Source organism: Crocuta crocuta, unplaced genomic scaffold, assembly GCF_008692635.1.
Source record: "Crocuta crocuta isolate KB4526 unplaced genomic scaffold, BGI_CrCroc_1.0 scaffold59-1, whole genome shotgun sequence".
NCBI lineage: Eukaryota > Metazoa > Chordata > Mammalia > Carnivora > Hyaenidae > Crocuta > Crocuta crocuta.
The window spans coordinates 448,389-469,087 of NW_027551579.1; the positions used below are offsets into that span (position 1 = coordinate 448,389).

The window sequence follows — 20,699 nt, forward strand, 5'->3', positions numbered from 1 at the left end:
GGTCCCAGGGGGATGCTGTGTCCTTCCTCTTACTGCCCTGCTACAGCCAAAGAGTAATGCATGACCTATTCCTGGCCAGCTGGATTCTGTCTCCAGGGTGATTCTTGAGTGAAAAAAACTGTTGTAATCCACTCATCTGGCAGCAGACTCCAACCAAATGGCTAAACAGTATTTGCCACTGTAGTTCTTTTCTAGTTCTTGTTGTATCTTGGTTATTTGTCCTGAACCTAAACCTCAACCTAGTACTTCCTTCAATAAATTTCCTTTGTTTTTTTTTTTTAATATTTATTTTTGAGAGAGAGCATGCGAGTATAAGTGGGGGAGGGCCAGAAAGACAGAGAGACACAGAATCTGAAGCAGGCTCCAGGCTCTGAGCTGTCAGCACAGAGCCTGATGTGGGGCTCAAACCCACAAACTGTGAGATCATGACCTGAGCCAAAGTCGGATGCCTAACCAACAGAGTGACCCAGGTGCCCCTCACTGTATTTTTCTAATATAAAACTACATGGTAGCTGCAGCTGGAGACTGGGTCCTCCACACAGAGACTCTTGTGTTGGGTCTTTATTACTGGTGGATAGCATGTAGAGTTAATAAAAAGAGGAATCAAGTATGATCACTGGATTTTTAAAGAAACTGAGGAGATAGCGGTACCCTAACTTGGATTTAGGAAGACAGAGAAGGAACAGCATTTTGGGGGGGTGGGGGGGTTGGTGAATTAGAGATGCCTATGAGCTATCCTAGAAGAGGTGTCAAGAAGGCATTTGCATGCACAAGGCAGGATAGAGTTCATGGGAGAGATCAAGCAGGCAGGAAGTTGGAATTGTGAACCATTGACATGCAGATGATGTATAAAGCTGTGGGACTGATCATGGGCCCTGCACTGATCCCTGGACACTCCACTTATAGGAATATATGTATCTTTTGAAACTGCTTTATTGATTCACATACCATATAACTCAGTGGGTTTTATTATGGAGTTATCATGGAGTCATGTACCCATCACCACAATCTAATTTTAGAACATTTTTGCTTCCCTAAAAGAAACCCCATCCACGTTACCATTCACTCTCCATTTTCCCTTCCACTTCACTTCCCAGCCCCCAACCCTAGCCAGCCACGAATCTGTTTTCTGTCTCTATAGATTCACCTATTCTGGACGTGTCATATAAGTGGGATCATACAATATATAGTTCATTTAACATGGTGTTTTCAAGGTTCGTCCATGTTGTATCATGTCTGAGTAACAACAGTCCATTGTGTGGATATACCACATGTTGTTCATCCATTTGTCAATTGATGGGCATTTGGGTAGTTCCTACTTTGGGGCTGTTATAAATAATGTTGCTATGAACATGAGCATATAAGTTTTGTATTGATGTATATTTTTCATTTCTTTTGGTACTGTTCCCCCCCGCAACTCATATTTTGAAGCCTCAACCTCCAATATTTCTGTATTTGGAGATAGGGCCTTTATGGAATTAAGGTTGAATGAGGTCATAAGGGTGGGGACCTGATCCAATAGGATTAGTGTCCTTGTAAGAAGAGACAAGAGAGGGGCGCCTGGGTGGCTCAGTCGGTTAAGCGCCCGACTTCGGCTCAGTCATGATCTCACAGTTCGTGGTTTGAGCCCCGTGTTGGGCTCTGTGCTGGCAGCTAGCTCAGAGCCTAGAGCCTGTTTCAGATTCTGTATCTCCCTCTCTCCCTGACCCTCCCCCGCTCACACTGTCTCTCTCTCTCTCTCAGAAATAAATAAAACATTAAAAAAGAAGAAGAAGAAGAGACAAGAGAGAGCCATTTTCTCTTTATGTCATGTGAGGACACAGTGAGAAGACAGCCATCTGCAAGCCAGGAAAGAGGTTCTCACCAGGAATCAAACTGGCTGACACCTCAACCTTGGACTTGAGCCTTAGAACGGTGAGAAAATAAACTTCAGTTGTTTAAGCCACTCACTTAGTGGTATTTTGTTACAGAAGCTCAAGCCAACAATGACAGGTAAATCCTAGGAGTGGCCTTGCTAAGTCATATGGTGACCTTGTAAATTTTGAGGAGGGAATATACACTTAAGATATACCCCCTTAGGTGTACAAAATGTATATAAAAGTATATATATTTTTATTTATTTTAAATGTTTTTTCTTTATTTTTGAAAGACAGAGTGCAAGCAGGGGAGGGGAAGAGAGAGAGAGAGGGAGGCACACAATCCGAAGCAGGCTCCAGGCTCTAAGCTGTGAGCACAGAGCCCGATACAGGGCTTGATCCCATGTAGTATATCATGACCTGAGCCAAAGTTGGACACTTAACCAACTGAACCACCTAGGCACCCCTATAAAAGTATATTTATTACAGCGGCATTCATAATAGAAAAATGTTGATTAAATCAAGCCTGTGATTGAGTGGAGCAAAACTATCTGTATACTATATGGACATATAGATGTAGATATAGATATTTAAATATACAGATACTAAAATATTTTTTTGAGATAGTTGTGTTCTTACGCCTCTATTTTTGCCATCCTTACTTCCAGAAAGGCACCAGGTCATTTTGTGCTTTCTCGCCTCTGGGAAGTATTATGATCCTAAGACTAAAAGAAATTTCTTGCAAGATACTTCCTTTTCTGAATTAATTTTCCTGAAACATGAGGCTGTGGGGGAGATCAGTCTAGGTGTCCTAGAAGAGGGGTACAGAAAAAAGGAGCAGTGACTTTCAGGGCAAAAAGAAAAGAGAGGAGAGATTCTGGGAAGGGAGCTAATGCCAGAAGTTCCCATGATTGTGGGTAGCGCTCCTCGAGGCAAGCAAGACTCTAGAGAGGATGGAATGGACAGTAACACCCGCACACACTTCCGCATGAATTTTTTTTTTTTAATGTTTTATTTATTTCTGAGAGACAGCATGAGCAGGATAGGGTCAGATAGGGAGATAGAGAATCTGAAACAGGCTCTAGGCTCTGAGCTAGCTGTCAGCACAAAGCCCGACACCGGGCTCGAACCCACAAACCGTGAGATCATGACCTGAGCCGAAGTCGGAGGCTTAACCGACTGAACCACCCAGGCATCCCCCTGCATGAATTTTTTGAGGACACAAACATTCAATCCACCACCCCAAGGGAAATGAAAAAAACATCCATGCAAAATCTTGTACACCAATGTTCACAGCAGCATTCCCACGGCAAGGAAGCAGAAAGGTGTCGGACTTTGAAGGATCTTTTTCAGTGTTAACAATAAAGCTGTCAATGGTGTCTATGAAGCCTGGAGATGAAACGCCCTCAGGCATTTCTTAAATCTAAAGCTGGTAAAGTGGCCCCAAGTCTGCCTGAGATTAAATTTTCTGCTAGTGTTGATTCTTTTTCCCTTTGGGGAGAATACTAAAAGGAAAGTAAAAGAAAAAGGCCAAAAATATTGAAATAACATTGAGAATGGAAAGGCCGTGTTAAGTGCCTCAGTCGACTTTGGCTCAGGTCATGATCTCACGGCTTCTGAGTTCAAGACCTTTGTTGGGCTCTGCGCTGACAGCTCAGAGCCTGGAGTCTGCTTCAGATTCTGTGTCTCCCTCTCTCTGTGTCCCTCCCCTGCTTGCACTTTTTCTCTCTCTCTCTCAGAAATAAACATTAAAAAAAATATTTTTTTAAAGGAATGGCTCTGTTAGTGGATGAGAGATTCCAGAATGCAGAAAGCAGATGACTGACTGATGAATGCAGAACATATAAAGCCATAGCTAAATATACACAGAGAATTGGTTACGGCTGACACAGGACCCAATAGGCTCAGTAAAACCATAGATATAGGCAGGATAATGCCCCCACCAAAGATGTCCATGTCCTCATCCCCAGAATTGTAAATATGGTAGGTTATATGGCAAAGGGGATGAAGGTTGCAGATGAAATTAAGTTGCTAATCAGATGACCTTAAAACAGGGAGATTATCCTGAATCATCCAGGTAGACCAATGTAATTTCATGGATTTTTCCAAGTGGAAGAGGGGGGAAGAGGAGAGTCAAAGAAGATGTGAGGCTAGAAAAGAGGTCAGAGTGTTTTGATGTCTAATGGACTCCACCCACCATTTCTGACTGTGTAGATGGAGGAAGGGGACCATGAGCCACAGACTACAGGTGGCCTCTAGAAACCGGAAAAGGCACGGAAACAGATTCTTGCCTGGAGCCTCCAGATAGCAAAATGCCCCGCTGATGCCTTGCTTTCAGCCCAGTGAGAAGTGTTGGACTTCTACTGACCTGTAAGATAAGAAATCTATGTTATTTTAAGCCACTAAGATTGTGGTAATCTGTTAGAGCAGCAATAGGAAACTAACTGGAACAGTGCTATACTTGTCAACATGGAGCTTTGAAGGGTTAAATGTGAATGAAAACAAATTAATTGATGGTCTGTAAATAAAAGGATGACACCCCCCCACTACCTCTTTTTTGTACCCCAGTGGGGAAACTAAATCATCATTGCCAGGCATATGTCCTTAAGCAAAAAAAGTAAGACATCTTCTCGAGAGAACTAGAAGTCAGTTTCTAGGATGAATTTGGGCACCTAGCAGAGATGCTGTTGTCAAAGAGCTACACTCTTCTACTGGGCATTTGAGAGCCTTCTAGAAGTTCGATTGGCTATTCCCTTCCCACTCACATGACAGTGAGACTTACCATCAGGAGTCCTGCCCATAGGAGCCAAGCTCCCACTTGCTCCCATTTAGAATTTCTACTGCCTCATTCTGTAATATAAATGGACAACCAGAAACTCCCACCTTTGTGGAGTACCTGCTGTGTAACTGAGAAAACCGAGGTTAAAAAAGAAGCAACAACAAAATACGAAAATATAGAAAATTTTAATTTAGAGCAGACAGGAATAATCAAGGGAACATAGAAAATCTTAAGGGTCACCTGGGTGGCTCAGTTGGTTAAGCGTCCGACTTAACGCTTGGGTCATGATCTCGTGGTTCACAGAGTTTGAGCCCCGCATCAGGTTCTGTGCTGACAGCTCAGAGCCTGGAGCCTGCTTTTGATTCTGTGTCTCCCTCTCTCTCTGCCCCTCCCCTGCTCATACTCTGTCTCTCTCTCTCTCTCTCTCAAAAATAAATAAAACATTAAAAATTAAAAAAAAAAGGAAACCCTAAAATAAGACAAACCATAACCTTAAATAGTATTCTTGGAGAGATCTGAGAAGATAGTGAATTGAATCTATGACAGATGTTGTTTACCTACCCAGAAATCATTTCCTTGTTTTTTTCCTCGTGGTAAGAATCTTGATACTTTCTCCCTATTTCATGGCCATATGCTTCAGGAGAGGCAGAATTCTCTCTTCCTCTGAGGAGGCCAGACTTTTTTCCCTAAGGGCCTTCAACTGACTGGATAAAGCCCACCCATGTTATGGAAGGCAATCTGGTTTGCTCAAAGTCTACTGATTCAACTGTTAATCTCATCTAAAACACCCCTTGACGCAATATCTAGATGAGTGTTTGACCAAATATCTAGGTGCCATGGCCTAGCCTAAGTTGACACATAAAATTAATCTTCACAACTAGTGTGATCAGAGGAAAAGCTGCCATGTCAGAAGGTGCCAACTTTGCATGATATAAACACCTGCCACTGTGAAACATCTCCACTGAAGGTTGACTCCCTGGCAGGGAGGAGGACTGACTTTGAAGAAGACTGTACAATGTTACAATGAGAGAATTAGCTTTTGACTTTGTTTTGTTTTCCTTTTTTTAAGATTAAAAAAAAATTTAATGTCTTATTTATTTCTGAGAGAGAGACACACAGCGTGAGCAGGGGAGGGTTAGAGAGAGAGGGAGATACAGAATCTGAAGCAGGCTCCAGGCTCTGAGCTAGCTGTCAGCACAGAGCCCGATGTGAGGCTTGAACCCATGAACCGTGAGATCATGACCTGAGCTGAAGTTGGATGCTTAACTGACTGAGCCACCCAGGGATCCCTGTTTTTAACATTTTAATTTTAAGTAATCTCTACATCCCAAATGGGGCTCAAACTCACAAGCTAGGGATCAAGAGATGCACACTCCACCAACTGAGCCAGCTAGGTACCCCAATTTTTTTTTATATAACTCTTTCTCAGAATGTGCTTATGAATAATTATCCATAGACTCAACTTTCGTTGTGTCTACTTAGACACTAATGAAATCCAATAAATCTGAAAATCAGTGGGCTTACCAGATCTTGATCTTCTATCAAGTTACTCCATAACTCCATATGATTTCTGTACTAAAATAGTTGTCAGGGTCCCAGTAACAAACACCAGAAAGTAGATATATACACAGAGAGAGTAGGTAGCACAACATGAACAAAGGCAAAGACAGATAATCACAGAGGGAGCAATCAAAGGAGTAAGGAACTCCAGAATGAAGAAGAGACTAGCTAATTGAAATGAATTGGAGTTCTTGGGGTGCCTGGGTGGCTCAGTCGGTAAAGCATCCCGCTTTGGCTCAGGTCATGATCTCACGGTTCAAGTTTGAGTCCCACTCTGGGCTCTGTGCTGATATCACAGAACTTGTTTCAGATCCTCTGTCTCCCCCTCTCTCTGCACCCCCCTGCTCGAGTGTTCTCTCTCTCCCTCTCTCAAAAATAAACAATTAAAAAAAAAAAGTGACCTTGGAGCACCTGGGTGGCTCAGTCGGTAAAGCATCCCGCTTTGAGTCAGGTCATGATCTCACAGTTCATGGGTTCGAGCCCTGTGTCAGGCTCTGTGCTGGTGGGTAGCTCAGAGCCTGGAGCCTGTTTCAGATTCTGTATCTCCCTCTCTCTCTGACTCTACCCTGCTCACGCTCTCGCTCTGTCTCTCTCTCTCTCAAATAATAAAACATTAAAAAAAATTTTTTTTAAGTGTCCTCAACCTTCATGAGTGCAAGAAATTTGTTCAAAATAAACAGTGATAAAGCCCATTCAAAGAGAAGCTTATAGCCTAACAAAGTTAGGTTTATTAAGTTGCTGAAACACGTAAGTCCACACACCAGAAAGACGGGGTGAATCTAACTTAAAAAAAAAAAAGGGTGGGGGAAGAGACTGGGATAGCATAGGATTGGGTGTGGTATAGGTAAGAAGTAAGCAGGCTCTGGTCTGGGCTGTGAAGCTGACTCTAAGGTCTGGAACCCTTGACAACTAGAAAGTTAAACGTGGAATATTGTATCTGAAAACCCCTTATTTGAAGCTCTATACCTGGACGAAAAAGTATCTAAATGACCCACGTGGCTCAGCTCTGCCAGGCAGGAGAGGGATTTTCCATTCTCACTGATACGGTTTCAAACAACAAAGTTTCTGAAAGTTTTGTTTTAGGGAGCGTCATCCTATGTTCTTTCATTAATCAACAAAAGCTGTTTTTACAGATTCACAATGGATATCTATGTACTGAAATTCTTCTCTTTTTTTTTTATTTAAACGTTTATTTATTTTTGAGCGACAGAGACAGAGCAGGGAAGGGCAGAGAAAGAGGGAGACACAGAATCCAAAGCAGGCTCCAGGCTCTGAGTTCTGAGCCGTCAGCACAGAGCCCGATGTGGGGCTCGAACCCACGGACTGCAAGATCATGACCTGAGCCGAAGTCAGAGGCTTAACCGACTGAGCCACCCAGGTGCCCCACTGAAATTATTCTCAACTTTAACAGTCAGCATGAATGCTACCTCCCTTAGTTGTTATTCAGTTTCCCTTTGGGTGGGATAAAGTCTTCTTATTTTCAACCAATGATACCAACACCACAGGTATTATGTGCTTTAATCATGTACCAGGCCCCATGCGAAACGTTTGTGTCATCTCATTTGATCCTCATAACAAATTACTGAGCTAGTTACATAGGAGAAACCTAACACTTAGAAATTAACATGCCTATGGAATTTGCTTTCCCTGTTATTGTATTTACTTTCATTCCGTCTGTTTTACCTGGTTGATTATTATTATCATTTCAGTGTTTGAGGTGTCAACATGATCTTCTCCTCTGTGACCACACGCATCCGACGCGGTAGACTCTTAACTAAACATGAAACTGAATCACAAGTAAGCTGGAACACGCACGTTCGTTGGGTTGTTCTACCATCCTGGGTTGAGAGGAATCGCCGGGGCAACACGGGAGCTTGCCCAGGTTTAGCTAGGTGGTCCAAACCACCGGCTCGAAAGCCCCTTGCTTGCAATAGTCAAGCCTAAGCGCCAGCTGCCACCGCCCACTCAGCGGAGGCGGGACTTCCTGTCTGCCTAAAGAAGCACTTCCGGTTACGGCCGGAAGCTTCGCGTGCGAGGGTTGGTGCCCCGACCACCCGGGCTCTCCGGTAGCAGGTGAGCTTCGGAGGGGCTGAGGGGCTGCGGGAGACAAGCGTTCGTGGCCGGCCAGTGGCCGATGCGTCACCCTGGCATGCTTTGGTCCTTTAGTCCTTTCCTAGAAACTTCTTAGGTTGTCAGAGTCGGGCGTTGCCTGCTCTTTGCCGCCTCAAGCAGACCCAGGCGCGCCGGCTGGAAGGGAGTCCGGGCAGGCGAGGGGGCGGGGGCTCTTGCTTGCGCGGGCGAGCGAGGCGGGTTGGCAGCGCCGTCCATCCCTTTACCGGGAAGCCTTGTTGGCGGGTCACTTCGGACGAGGGGAAATAGCTCAGGTTAGAGAAACAGTCCTGAAGTTCCGGATCATTTAACATTTGTGACGGAGGAGCAATAAGTGTAGTAGGTGGAGAATATTTAACATTTTGGAATAGTGCTTACTATCAACCGCGGACTGTTCGGAGTTGTGGGTGGGTGCACAGAAGGGTGCGACGCCCCTGCCCACAAAGAAAGAACAGTCTCTTTGGAAGACAGGGTTCACAAATGCCAGACTTTTAATGTAAAGACGGGGGAAGATGAAGATCAAGGGAGCCGACTTCTTGTTTGCCATTAACCTAGCCAAGGCCGCTGGCGTTTGATATTTGTCTCAACATCGTTCTAATTTTAAGCTTTCTGTATGCTTTTATAAACAAAATCCACGTCAACAGCCTCTGCCTTTTGACAGGCAGGTTTTTGTACTTATTGTCATTACGGAGATATTTGTTCAGGCCCAGACTTTTGGAGCCATCCATGACTCATCTCTTTCGCACCACACATACAGTCTGTCAGCATATCGTGTGGACTTCACCTTCAGAATCTGTCCAGACTCCCAACCCCTTCTTAGTGCTTTCACTTTACAACCGTCTCTTACTCTGATTACTGCCTAGCCACCTAACTAGTCTGCTTTTTCTTCTTTCAGTCTCTCTTCGTCATAGCATCTAAGGTGATCCTCCAAAAAAAAACAACAACAACAGATTTTTCCCCTCCTTTGAAAATCCTCCAAGGACTCCTGGGATGCCTGGATGGTTCAGTCCATTCAGTCTCCGACTCTTGATCTCAGGTCGGGTCCTGATTTCAGAATGGTGGGTTCAGGCTCCCCACTGGCTGTAGACGTATTTAAAAAAGAGAAAGAAGAAGAAAAAAGAAATCCTTTAAGGAATGCCCATTTAAGAGTGAAAGCCAAAGCCGGTAGAGTGGCCCCCAAGGTCCTGCTCTATCTCTTATTCCCTCTCTTGCTACTTCTCTTCATTGCTCTACTATAAGGCCTCCTCAAGCACATGCCAGCCTCAGGATATTTGCACTTGGGCTCTTTTGCCTGGAAGTCCCCAAATCCCTCTGTTTCTTTATATGGTTCAGACCCTTAACCTCCCTCCTCGGTTTTGTAATAGTATCTTGTCAGTGAGGTCTTCTCTGACATCCTTCCCTTACATCCCCATTGCGCTCTTTGTCACTGTGCTTCCCATTATATGACATGCCATGTGGTTTATTCATTTATCTGGTTTACCATGTTTCCCCCACTAGCATAGAAGCTTCATGAGGGCAGATACTTTGGTTTTGTTTACTGCTGTATTCCTAGTGCCTAAAACAGTGTCTGGCTTTCAGTAGGCTTCTATAATATAACTTGAATGAATGGATTTGGACTTTTTCTGACATCTTATACTTTGTACTTTCTGGCTCCCCCCCACCCCCCCTTCTTGCCTTTTTTTGGATTGAGGTTGGATTTTGTTGTCTCCATATTTTCTACTTCTTTGGAAGATATATTTCTCTATATGTGCTCTATTTCTGTTTTATACCAGTNATTTTTTTTATTTATTATCATTTTTTAATGTTTGTTTATTTTTGAGAGAGACAGAGCACGAGTGGGGGAGGGGCAGAGAGAGAGAGGGAGACACAGAATCGGAAGTGGGCTCCAGGCTCTGATCTGTCAGCACAGAGCCCGATGCAGGGCTTGAACTCACAGACGGTGAGATCATGCACTGAACCGTTAACCTACTGACCCACCCAGGCGCCCTGGTTAACCTTTTAAATTTAATTTTGAGTTTCACTATGAATAGTGAATACTTAATTGAATCTAATTAAATCCTAATTTTTTTTAAGTGTTTATTCATTTTTGAGAGAGACGGAGTGTGAGCAGGGGAGGGGCAGAGAGAGGGAGACACAGAATCTGAAGCAGGCTCCAGACTGAGCTGTCAGCACAAAGCCCCACACGGGGCTTGAACTCACAGACTGTGAGATCATGACCTGAGCTGAAGTCAGACGCTTAGCCAGCTGAGCCACCCGGACATCCCAGTCTCAATTGAATCTTAACCCTGCAGAACAATATTGTTTTTACCTTTAAGTTACGGATTTAAACAGGCTTCTTAGGTCATCTCAATTCTTAATTACTTTTGTAAGATGTGAATGTTCAACAATAAAACTAGAGATGTTACCATTTTCTGGTGGTTTTAATTTTTTCTTTTTGATTTATTAAAGTCAGTTCATCATATACTTTAATAGAATATTTGCTGTATACTTAGCACTTTGAAGTTTATTTTTTAAAAGAGTATATGGTACTTTCCCCACCTTACCATTTTGTTGTGAAATATGCAACAATGCATTGTCTCTATGGAGGGCCCACAAAACAATAATATGGTAGACATATTATCGAGTGTGAAATGAGTACGACCCAGAAAGTAAGTAAGGTCTACCAGAAAGGCAAAACATTATTGTTTGCCAGTTATTAGAAGTAGCTGGGATGAATTTGTGGAGGAATGATTTGAGTAGATTTGCTGGTATTTGAAAGTGTGTACAGAAAGGGCACAAAGTTATTAATTTAATTCTCTTTTATATAGTAGTTTTGTCCTAAAAATTGTGGTTTTGGTGTAGACGTAAGTCATTGGTGTTTTAGAGAGAAGACATGCCTATAACCTCTTAGGAAATGCTTAAAACTTTTTGGAGGATGTACTGAAAATGACATGAGACAATTTGGTACGTGAAGGCAAAGGAACTACTGTGAGGATGGAGTACAACTCGGAGACAAGCTTTGACATTAGGCATAAAAGGACAGCAAGGCATGCTGAGTGAAACAAGGCAGTCCCAAAAGACATACTGTTTGATTCCTCTTATGTATCTAGAGTGGTCAAGTTCATAGAAACAGAAGGTAGGGGCTGGGGAGAGAGGGATATGGGGAGCCCTTCAGTGGGTAGAGAGTTTCAGTTTTGCTAGATAGAAAGGTTTCGGTGATTGGTTGCACAACAAAGTTAATATATCTAATGCCACTGAACCGTACACTTTAAAACGGCTCAGGTCATGATCCTGTGGTCCAGCCCCTTGGACTCTGCGCTGACTGCAGAACCTGCTTGGGATTCTCTCTCCCTCTGCCCCTCCCCTGCTTGCTCGCTCTCAAAATAAACTAAAAAAACAATGGTTAATATGATAAATTTTATGTTATGTGTATTTTACCACAACTAAAGAAAACTTTTTTAAAAAGGACAGCAGATGGATCTTTGCGCTCCCTACCCCACCTTTGCTCCCCTCCCCCCTCCCCAACGATGCCAGCGACACCACAGAGCAACCCATTTCCGGTGGGGCTCTGGGGTTCGGGCTTCTCCTTACTCAGCACCAACAGAGGCTGCCAGGTGTAGGCACAGTGAGGGGGTCAGTGACCTGGAGGAGGTGAGGAGGCCGGTGCACCGGAGCCAGAGTGCCTGTTGAAGGTGACAGTGATGCGGAGATCTAGAAGAAAGATAGTCTCTAGCTGGGAAGGATATTAAGATATTGAAAAAGAGGTCAATAATGAAAGTGGAGAATCACAGAGGGGGACAGACTGGTGTTCTCAGCTTTGCAGGGGACTCATTCTCACAGCAGCGGTTTGTTGAGAAAGAGTGGGATGGTGGAGCTTTATGTCCAAAACAATTCATTTCCCATGGTCATTCGTTTGAGCCCTTCAAGAACTGCCTGTCTCACTCCAACTCCATGTTGCTGCTGAATTGGTCCAGGCCACCCTTCCTCTAGAGCTTCCTCAGGTGAAACCAAAGAGAAATGATGAAGGCCTGGGGACTGGGGATGCACCTAAAAGGGCCCTTGGGACCTGGAGGAGAGGGGTCCGTCTCTGAGCTGCAGTCTGCTGCTGGCTGCCCCAGGCGCCTGGGTGAGGATAGCCCAAGCCTGGATCCTCATCCCAAGCCTGAGAACCCACTGCAGTCTTCCACTTGGAGGAAGAGTTCAAGCTCCCGCTCTGTTTAGATGTGCCTGCAAAAGACAGAATGTCTTACCAGACCAGACATCTGAGGACCGAAAATCTGAGACAGGTGGGCAGGTGGCCCAAGAAGAAAAAGTCCTGCAGCACCATCTGTAATGGAAGAAAAGAACGTGGAGTCTGAGCAACCAAGTACATGGAAAACTGTTACTGAGGAAGAGCTTCAAGACTGGTTGGACAGCATGATTTCCTAACATAAAAAACAAAAAAGGGAAAAAGAAAAATGAAAAACAGTCCATGAAGCAGATTTGGGTTGGCTTGTCAGTAAGGGCAGGCCCAAGGCTGTCCTTGGGGAAGAGCTGGTTTACAAGTGTGCCTCAAGCCCGTGTGTGCCACCACGCTTGTCCCGATGAACGCCTACCTCTATGTCCCACAACATCTGAAACTATACGCTTAAGAGGCTCCTTGCGTTTGTTCTCTGGCTTGGTAATATAATAGATTCGTTGAGGGCAGTGGGTCTTATGGCTCTTGTTTCCAGCCCCCTTCCTTCCAATGTTTGCAGCCTAGCAGGTGCTGCTGCTGACAGAGTAGGAGCAGACAGCAAGGTATGCATTGGGCCAAAGTAAAGGAACNGGCTGGCTCAGTTGGTAGAGCATAAGACTCTTAATCTTGGGGGGGGGATGAGTCCAAGCCCCATGTTAGGGGTAGGGCTTGCTAAAAAAAAAAATGGGCTACATACTTGGAAATTGTCATATTTTGGGTGGTAAGTTAAAAGCAGATGTTATTTTTTGCCCTTAAATGTTTCAGGGATTCTCAAGCTCTGTATCTAGTCTTTCAACTTGAACCTCCAAGCAATGCAGCCTTCTTACATTTCCCTACCTAGAACGTTTGTCTTCTTACTCTCTGCTGTCCATTCAGACAGCTTCATCGGGGTGTGGTTTCCACATGGAGCCTTCCTTCACTCTTAACCCACATGGTGCTCTTCCATCACTGAATTTGGTCCTTGCATTTTTAATTTTAGGTCTTAGTTTTTTGCTATGGGTTATGTCTCCCACTTAGACTATAAGTTCCTTTTAAGAGCCTGTCTTTTATCTCCTCGTGTTCTTTGTAACAGGTTAATAAATGTAAGGACTCACAGCTTGTTAGTGTTTGAGCCATGATCACTGCCTGGAGCTCCAAAATCTCAGTTAGGTGTGGCTCCCATTGATGTTGTGGTTTCTACTCGATAGGCGTCCAGTGTGTGAACCATCTTGAGACCTCACACCAGTTATTTGAGTACAATTTTGAATAAATATAGGGAAAGATTGAGGGACATACGTTTGGAAAGGTAATGGAAGTCATATCGAAGAGTCATTTTTCTCGTATTAATTCACAAAGTGCCAGTATTTTTTACCTCTTCTGTTGTATATCAGACTTTTTTTTTTATCTCTTGATGGTTAAAGGAGGTGGGAAATGAGATAACTGATTTTAGAATCCAAACCAATGAGCAGTGTAGACCTACTGCAATTAAACTTCCCTGTGTCAGGTACTGTTATTCTGAATTTGTAATATATTTCTTTGAATTTATGGAATATTTTCCCCATATTTATATATGGAATCTAGGGGCACCTCGGTGGCTCAGTTGTTTGGGCATCCAACTTCAGCTCAGGGCATGATCTCATGATTCGTGGGTTTGAGCCCCACATTGGGCTCTGTGCTGACAGCTCAGAGCCTGGAACCTGCTTTGGATTCTGTGTCTCCCTCTCTCACTCTGCCCCTCTCCTGCTCACGCTCTGTCTCTCAAAAATAAATAAATATTTTTTAAAAATTTAAATATAGATTCTAATTTATGATATTAAGGGTCTTAGTCATTAAGAGATGTTAATGGCTAACATTTATTTATTAGTATTTTTAAATTGCTTTATTTGTTTTTGAGAGAGAGAGAGGGACCAAGTGCAAGCAGGGTAAGGTTGGGGGTGAGGGCAGAGAGAGAAGGAGATGCAGAATCCGAAGCAGGCTCCGGGCTCTGAGCTGTCAGCACAGAGCCTGATGCGAAGTTTGAACCCTCGAACTGTGAGATCATGACCCTAGCCGAAGTCGGATGATGCTCAACTGACTGCACCACCCAGGTGCCCTAGTAAATCACTTACTTTTAAAGTTTATCTATCTTGAAAGGGAGAGTGCAAGCAGGGGAGGGGCAGAGAGAAGGAGGGACAGAATCTCAAGCAGATTCCTTGCCATCAGCGCAGAGCCCAACGTGAGGCTTGAAACTCAAGAACTGTCAGATTGTGACCTGAGCCGAGACTGGGAGTTGGTTGCCTAACCGACTGAGGCACCCAGGTGTCCCAGTGGCTAATGTTTATAAACTGTTGATGGTGAACACTTCTACACTTAAAAACTCATTCAGTTCTCACAACAGTCCTGTGAAGTAGGTCCTAATATTATACATTACGTTTTACAGATGAGGACACTGAACACAGAGAGGTTAAATTTTCCAGTGTCCCATAGCTACCATGTAGTGGATGAGGTCGAATTTCTTTACAGCAGACTGGCTGCATATAATGTTCACATTGCATTAAATAAGAACACATGATCTTAATTCTTGTGTAATTTTCAGAATACTTATGGTTGCAGGAGAAAGAAACTCAGCTCAAACTGATGTAAGCAGAAGAAAGAATTTCCTGTTTCATTTGGGCCAGTGAAAGGCCTTATGCATAGTTGGATCAATTCCGCTTTCCTCTTTGGCCTTCTTTTCAGACAAATTTTTTTCACATAGTAGCAGAGGTACCTTTCAGTTCTTCTGGTATTGTTTTGTTTTGTTTTGTTTTTGAGAGAGAGAGGGCCCAAGTGAGTGAGAGGCAGAGAGAGAGAAGCAGGGCTCACCTGATGCAGGACTTGAACTCAACGAACTGTGAGATCATGACCTGAACTGAAATCAGATGCTTAGCTCACTGAGCCACCCAGACACCCTCAGCTATTCCCGGTTTAAATGGTCCTTTTGGGGGCGCCTGGGTGGCTTAGTCGGTTAAGCATCCGACTCTCGCTTAGGTCATGATCTCGCGGTTCGTGGGTTCGAGCCCCGCATCGGGCTCTGTGCTGACTGCCAGCTCAGAGCCTGGAGCCTGTTTCAGTCTGTGACTCCCTCTCTCTCTGACCCTCCCCTGCTCACACTGTCTCTCTCTGTCTCCTAAAAATAAATAAAAACATTAAAAAAATTTTTTTTAAAAATAAATGGTCCTTTGGTTTTAGGTCTTGGGAAAGAGAGAGATGGATCCTCTCTTCAAGAGTCCATGTCATTTTCTAAAAGGTTGGCTCTGCTTGGGGTAGAGTCTTCACATATGGACCTGTTGCTATATGCAAGGAAATAGAGGTGAGGAGTCATTATATTGGCCTTCCTGGGCCATGTGTCCACTCCCGTGGTGGGTGAGTGACAGCCCACCAGACAGAGAAAGTACACTTCCCACAGGTGAAGATTTGCTGGGCTAAAAAGGGCAGAAAATAGGTGAGAACCATTTCAATAGTATAGATGGAACTCTTCCTCTTTGTTCAGATGCCTTTCCCAGGTTAAGATTCTTCCACTCGTGGGGCGCCTGGGTGGGTCAGTCAGGTAAGCATCCGACTTTGGCTCAGGTCATGATCTCACAGTTCGTGGGTTTGAGCCTCTCATCAGCTCTGTGCTGACAGCTCAGAGCTTGGAGCCTGCCTCAGATTCTGTGACTCCCTCTTGCTCCCTCTCCCCCACTCACTCTATCTCTGTCTCTCTGTCTCTCTCAAAAATAAACATTTTTAAAAAAAGGTTAAAACAGAAGAACAACCCATATTTTAAGAAAGGAAGGAAGAAGGAAAGAAAGAAAGAAAATCTTCCACTCTTAGAAAATAACACAGTTAGGGGCACCTGGGTGGCTCAGTCAGTTGAGCATCCAACTCTTGATCTCAGTTCATTTCTTGATCTCAGTGTTGTGAGTTCAAGCCCCACGTTGGGCTCTGTGCTGGGCGTGAAGCCTACATATATTTAAAAAAAACAAATCCAAAACAAACCAGTTATTTTTTAGAAGAATTTGTAAAAGAATTGATTTGTCATTATTTTGCATGAATATTGTGAATAAGATAAGGAAAATGAAAGCATTTTGTAAAGGACTATGTAATTTAGTTTAAATTTACTTTGTTGTCATGTCCTCAAAGTTTCTTTGATTCTTTATCTAGGCTAAAGACTGCATTAGCAGTCTGATAAAGCCTGTGAGCTCCTTAGAATTTTTTTTAAAGATTTTATTTTAGGTAATCTCTATACCTAATGTGGGGGGGTCGAACTCACAACCCCAAGATGAAGAGTTGCTGACAACACTACTGACTGAGCCAGCCAGGCACCCCTAGAATGTTTCTAAATGTTTATTTATTTTGAGAGGGGGGGAAGGGGCAGAGAGAGAGAGGAGAAAGTATCCCAAACAGGCCCCACACCGTCAGTCTGGAGCCCAACATGGGGTTCGATCTCACAAATTGCAAGATCATGACTGGAGCCAAAATCAGGAGTCAGACACATAACTGACTGAGCCACCCAGGTGCCCCTAGAATGTTTTTAAATACAGAAAACACGCAGAATTTCATATAAAGAACTTATAAAACTCAACACTTAATAAAACAAATAATCTGGTTAAGAAATGGGCAGAAGATATGAATAGACATTTTTCCAAAGAAGACGTGCAGATGGCCAACAGACACAGAAAAAATGCTCAGCATTACTCATCATCAGGGAAATACAAATCAAAACTATAATGAGATACCACCTAACACCTGGCAGAATGGCTAAAATTAACAACATAGGGAACAACAGGTGTTGGTGAGGATGCAGAGAAAGGGGAGCCCTCTTACGCTATTGGTAGGAATGCAAACTGGTGCAGCCACTGTAGGAAACAGTATAGAAGTTCCTCAGAAAGTTAAAAATAGAACTACTCTGTGATCAGCAATTGCACCATAAGGTATTTACCTAAATGATACAAAAATATACAAGGTATACGTGCACCCTGATGTTTACAGGCAGCATTATCAACAATAGCCAAATTATGTAAAGATCCTAAATGTTTATCAACCAATGGATAAAAAACAGGTGGTATATGTATATAATGGAATATTACTCATCCATAAAAAGAATGAAATCTTGCCATTTGCAACCATGTGGACAGGGCTAGAGAGTATTATGCTAAGCGAAGTAAGTCCTAGAAAGACAAATACCATATGATTTCACTCGTGGAATTTAAGAAACAAACACAGGAGGGAAAAAAGGGAAAACCAAGAAACAGACTTAAAACATTTTTTTTTAATGTTTATTTTTGAGAGAGATACAGAGACAGAAAGTGAGCAGGGGAAGGGCAGAGAGAAGGAAACAGACTCCTGAAGCTGGCTTCAAGCTGCTCGAACTCGTGAACCGTGAGATAATGACCTGAAGTTGGACGCTTAACTGACTGAGCCACCCAGGCATCCCAAAACAGACTCTTAATTATAGGGAACAAACTGATGGTTTACCTGAAGGGAAGTGGGTGGAAGGATGGGTGATATAGGTGATGGGAATTAAGGAGTGCACTTGTTAGGATGAGCACCGGCTATTGTATGGAAGTGCTGAATCGCTAAATTGTACACTTGAAACTAATTTTATATTGTATGTTGACTAACTGGAATTTAAATAAAAACTTGGAAAAAAATATATAGGATTTTAAATGAAAGTTCAGTTATATGAAATAAAGTTATCAAAATACTTAAAAATTGTAATGTAAAATGTGTCCGTTAATATTTGAAATAACAAAATCTAGTAGCAGGTCTGATATTGTCGTTTGAAATAGTGATGCATGTAAAGTATATCTCGAGATGTCTATAATAGCTGTAATGTGGTATATGTGTGATCACAGGTGCTACTAATCCAACTGATTTTTTGCCTACGTACACAATTTTGGAAAATGCTAAATTTCCGTTGGAAGCTGTGGATCCTTGAGTCTATGGATTTAGGGTAAAAAATGCCTCACTTAGGCTCTGTCCAGGTAATCAGCCCAGTACTCCAACTACCTGATGAGAAAGATCCTTGTTCTTGCTAGTTGCCCCTGACTTATACTGTATTTCCTTGACCAAGCTTCCTAGATGCAGCCTTTGGGTTTCTGAGGAATATCCACTGGACTATCCCATGATTGTGCAGTCCCCACTTTTTGGGAGAGTCATGTATGTTTTGAATACCATTGAGGCCAGATATTAACCTTGACCTACCTTCAGTCTGAATTTCTGGTGGTCATGACTTAGCCACTAAAAGATATATTCCTTCCCATCTTTTATTCCTAATAAGCATAGATGCGAGGCCATTTCCTTTCTTGTCTTCCCAGGTAATGATCAGCCTCATTCTAAAGTAATCTGCCTCTCAGAGGAATTGAGAAAAATAGTTCCCAGTAGGAATTAAGAAAATGAGAGGAATGGATAGTAGCATTTTATAAAGAGGGAAAAATTACTTATGACACTGTTGAAATTGGATGCTTTTGAGAAGAAAGTGTTATATATAATCAAAGTAATGGAGGAAATAGGCAAAAGATTTTAGGAAGAAGTTGTGGCAAAAGCACAGTGCCTGAGCGTGTGGTCTCAAGTTTCCGTTCCAGGAAGATGCCTGCAGGACCCGGAATAGCACTAAGAATTGCTGGGAGAGACTCATCATTGGAATGGAAATGCGTCTTTGTTCAGAGCAATCTGATGTAAGACTTGACAGCTGAAGAGTATATATCAGGAAGATACATACTTGTTTGGAGCCATGAGTGGTGACATTAGGGTAGAAAGCACAAGGAACAGTACTAGGACTAAGGAGTAGAAGAGATCTATAGGTGATGCTGTCCATCATTTGGTAAGGAGAATAAGGCTGTTATCCTCCTAATACAGATTATAAAAGAGGCACACAAAAAAGTAAATGATAAAAAGATTTCAGCTGTCTTAAATTCTTTTTTTTACAGTTTATTTTTATTTTTTATTTTTTACAAATAGTTTATTGTCAGGTTGGTTTCCATATAACACCCGGTACTCATCCCCACTAGTGCCCTCCTCCATGCCCATCTCCCCCTGCCCCCCCCACACCCATCAGTCCTCAGTTTGTTCCCAGCATTCAAGAGTCTCTCATGGTTTGCCTCTCTCCCTCTCCCCCACCATTTCCCCCCTTCTCCCTCATGGTCCTCCGTTAAGTTCCTCCTAATCCTCCTATATGTGCAAACATATGATATTTGTCCTTCTCTGCCTGACTTATTTCGCTCTCAGCTGTCTTAAATTCTGCTAGAGGCTTAAATTCTTTTCTCTGGAGAAGACCTGATTTGTGTGTGGGCCTGGGGAACAGGGAGGGACCATGTAAGTTCCTTGGCAGAAACAAAATGAGAGGAAAGATTCCTTTGTTTTGAATTCTCATCAACAAGAAGGAAGAAATAAGTGAAGTGAAAGAGCCTGAGATATTGTGGGTAAAGAAACTATTTTTGAGTCTTTTCAGTGAATAAAATGTTGAATATAATCAAACTGTTTCCTTGGGCATTAGGAAGGTATATTTTGAAAAATGGAGAAGAAATACCATATTCTTCTTGTTTTCATTTTTTTAAAACACAGCGTACTTGTAATGAGTTAAGTACACAGCTATTTCCATTAGCAATTGCCTTAATGAAGAGGTCATTTGAAGACTGCATTATATGGAGTGTAGTTTCAGAGAGGTAAGCATATGGCTATTCCCCTGAAGTACCATATTTTTAATGATTCAGTTTTCCAATTAAAGTGGAAGCAAATCAAAGCTCTATAAAACTTAAAATATTGGGCTGAGCAAGCCAGGTACCCCTCGTGTTATTTTTTTTTAAGTTTATTTATTTATTTTGAGAGAGAGTGAGAGGGAGAGAGGAGGGACAGAGAGACACAGGGGGAGAGAGAATCCCAAGCAGGCCCCGTACTGTAAGCACAGATCTTGATGTGGGGCTCTGTCTCAGGACCGGTGAGATCATGACCCCAGCAGAAATCAAGAGTCAGATGCTTAACCGACTGAACCACCCAGACACCCTGCCAAATTTTTTAAAATATTTTTAAAAATTTTTATTTTTATTAAATTTTTTTAATGTTTATTTTGAGACACACACACACACACACACACACACACACACACACACACACACACACAGTATGAGTGGGGGAGGGGCAGAGAGAGAGGGAGAAACAGAATCCGAAGCAGGCTCTAGGCTCTGACCTGTCAGCACAGAGCCTGATGCAGGGCTCGAACCCA

The 20,699-nt window shown here is 43.0% G+C and overlaps 1 protein-coding gene and 1 pseudogene across 4 annotated transcripts in view; both read left to right on the top strand.

Moving 5' to 3' along the window:
- The first annotated feature begins 1,746 nt into the window (after positions 1 to 1,746).
- The window catches only part of TBCE (tubulin folding cofactor E), an 89,548-nt gene continuing 70,595 nt past the window's right edge, over positions 1,747 to 20,699 (top strand). The window contains exon 1 of one of the 4 annotated variants that reach the window (XM_077751730.1): positions 1,747 to 1,914. Coding sequence is in view for 1 of the 4 variants with exons in the window: in XM_077751726.1 (XP_077607852.1) it covers positions 7,976 to 7,992 (17 nt within the window). In the remaining 3 variants the exon portion in view is untranslated. Of the gene's footprint in view, positions 1,915 to 7,901; positions 7,993 to 8,219; positions 8,269 to 20,699 lie in introns of those variants that run through there. The other 3 variants (XR_013332010.1, XM_077751726.1, XM_077751727.1) reach the window with 3 other exon arrangements.
- Positions 11,985 to 12,711, top strand: LOC144221260 (cell death regulator Aven pseudogene; annotated as a pseudogene).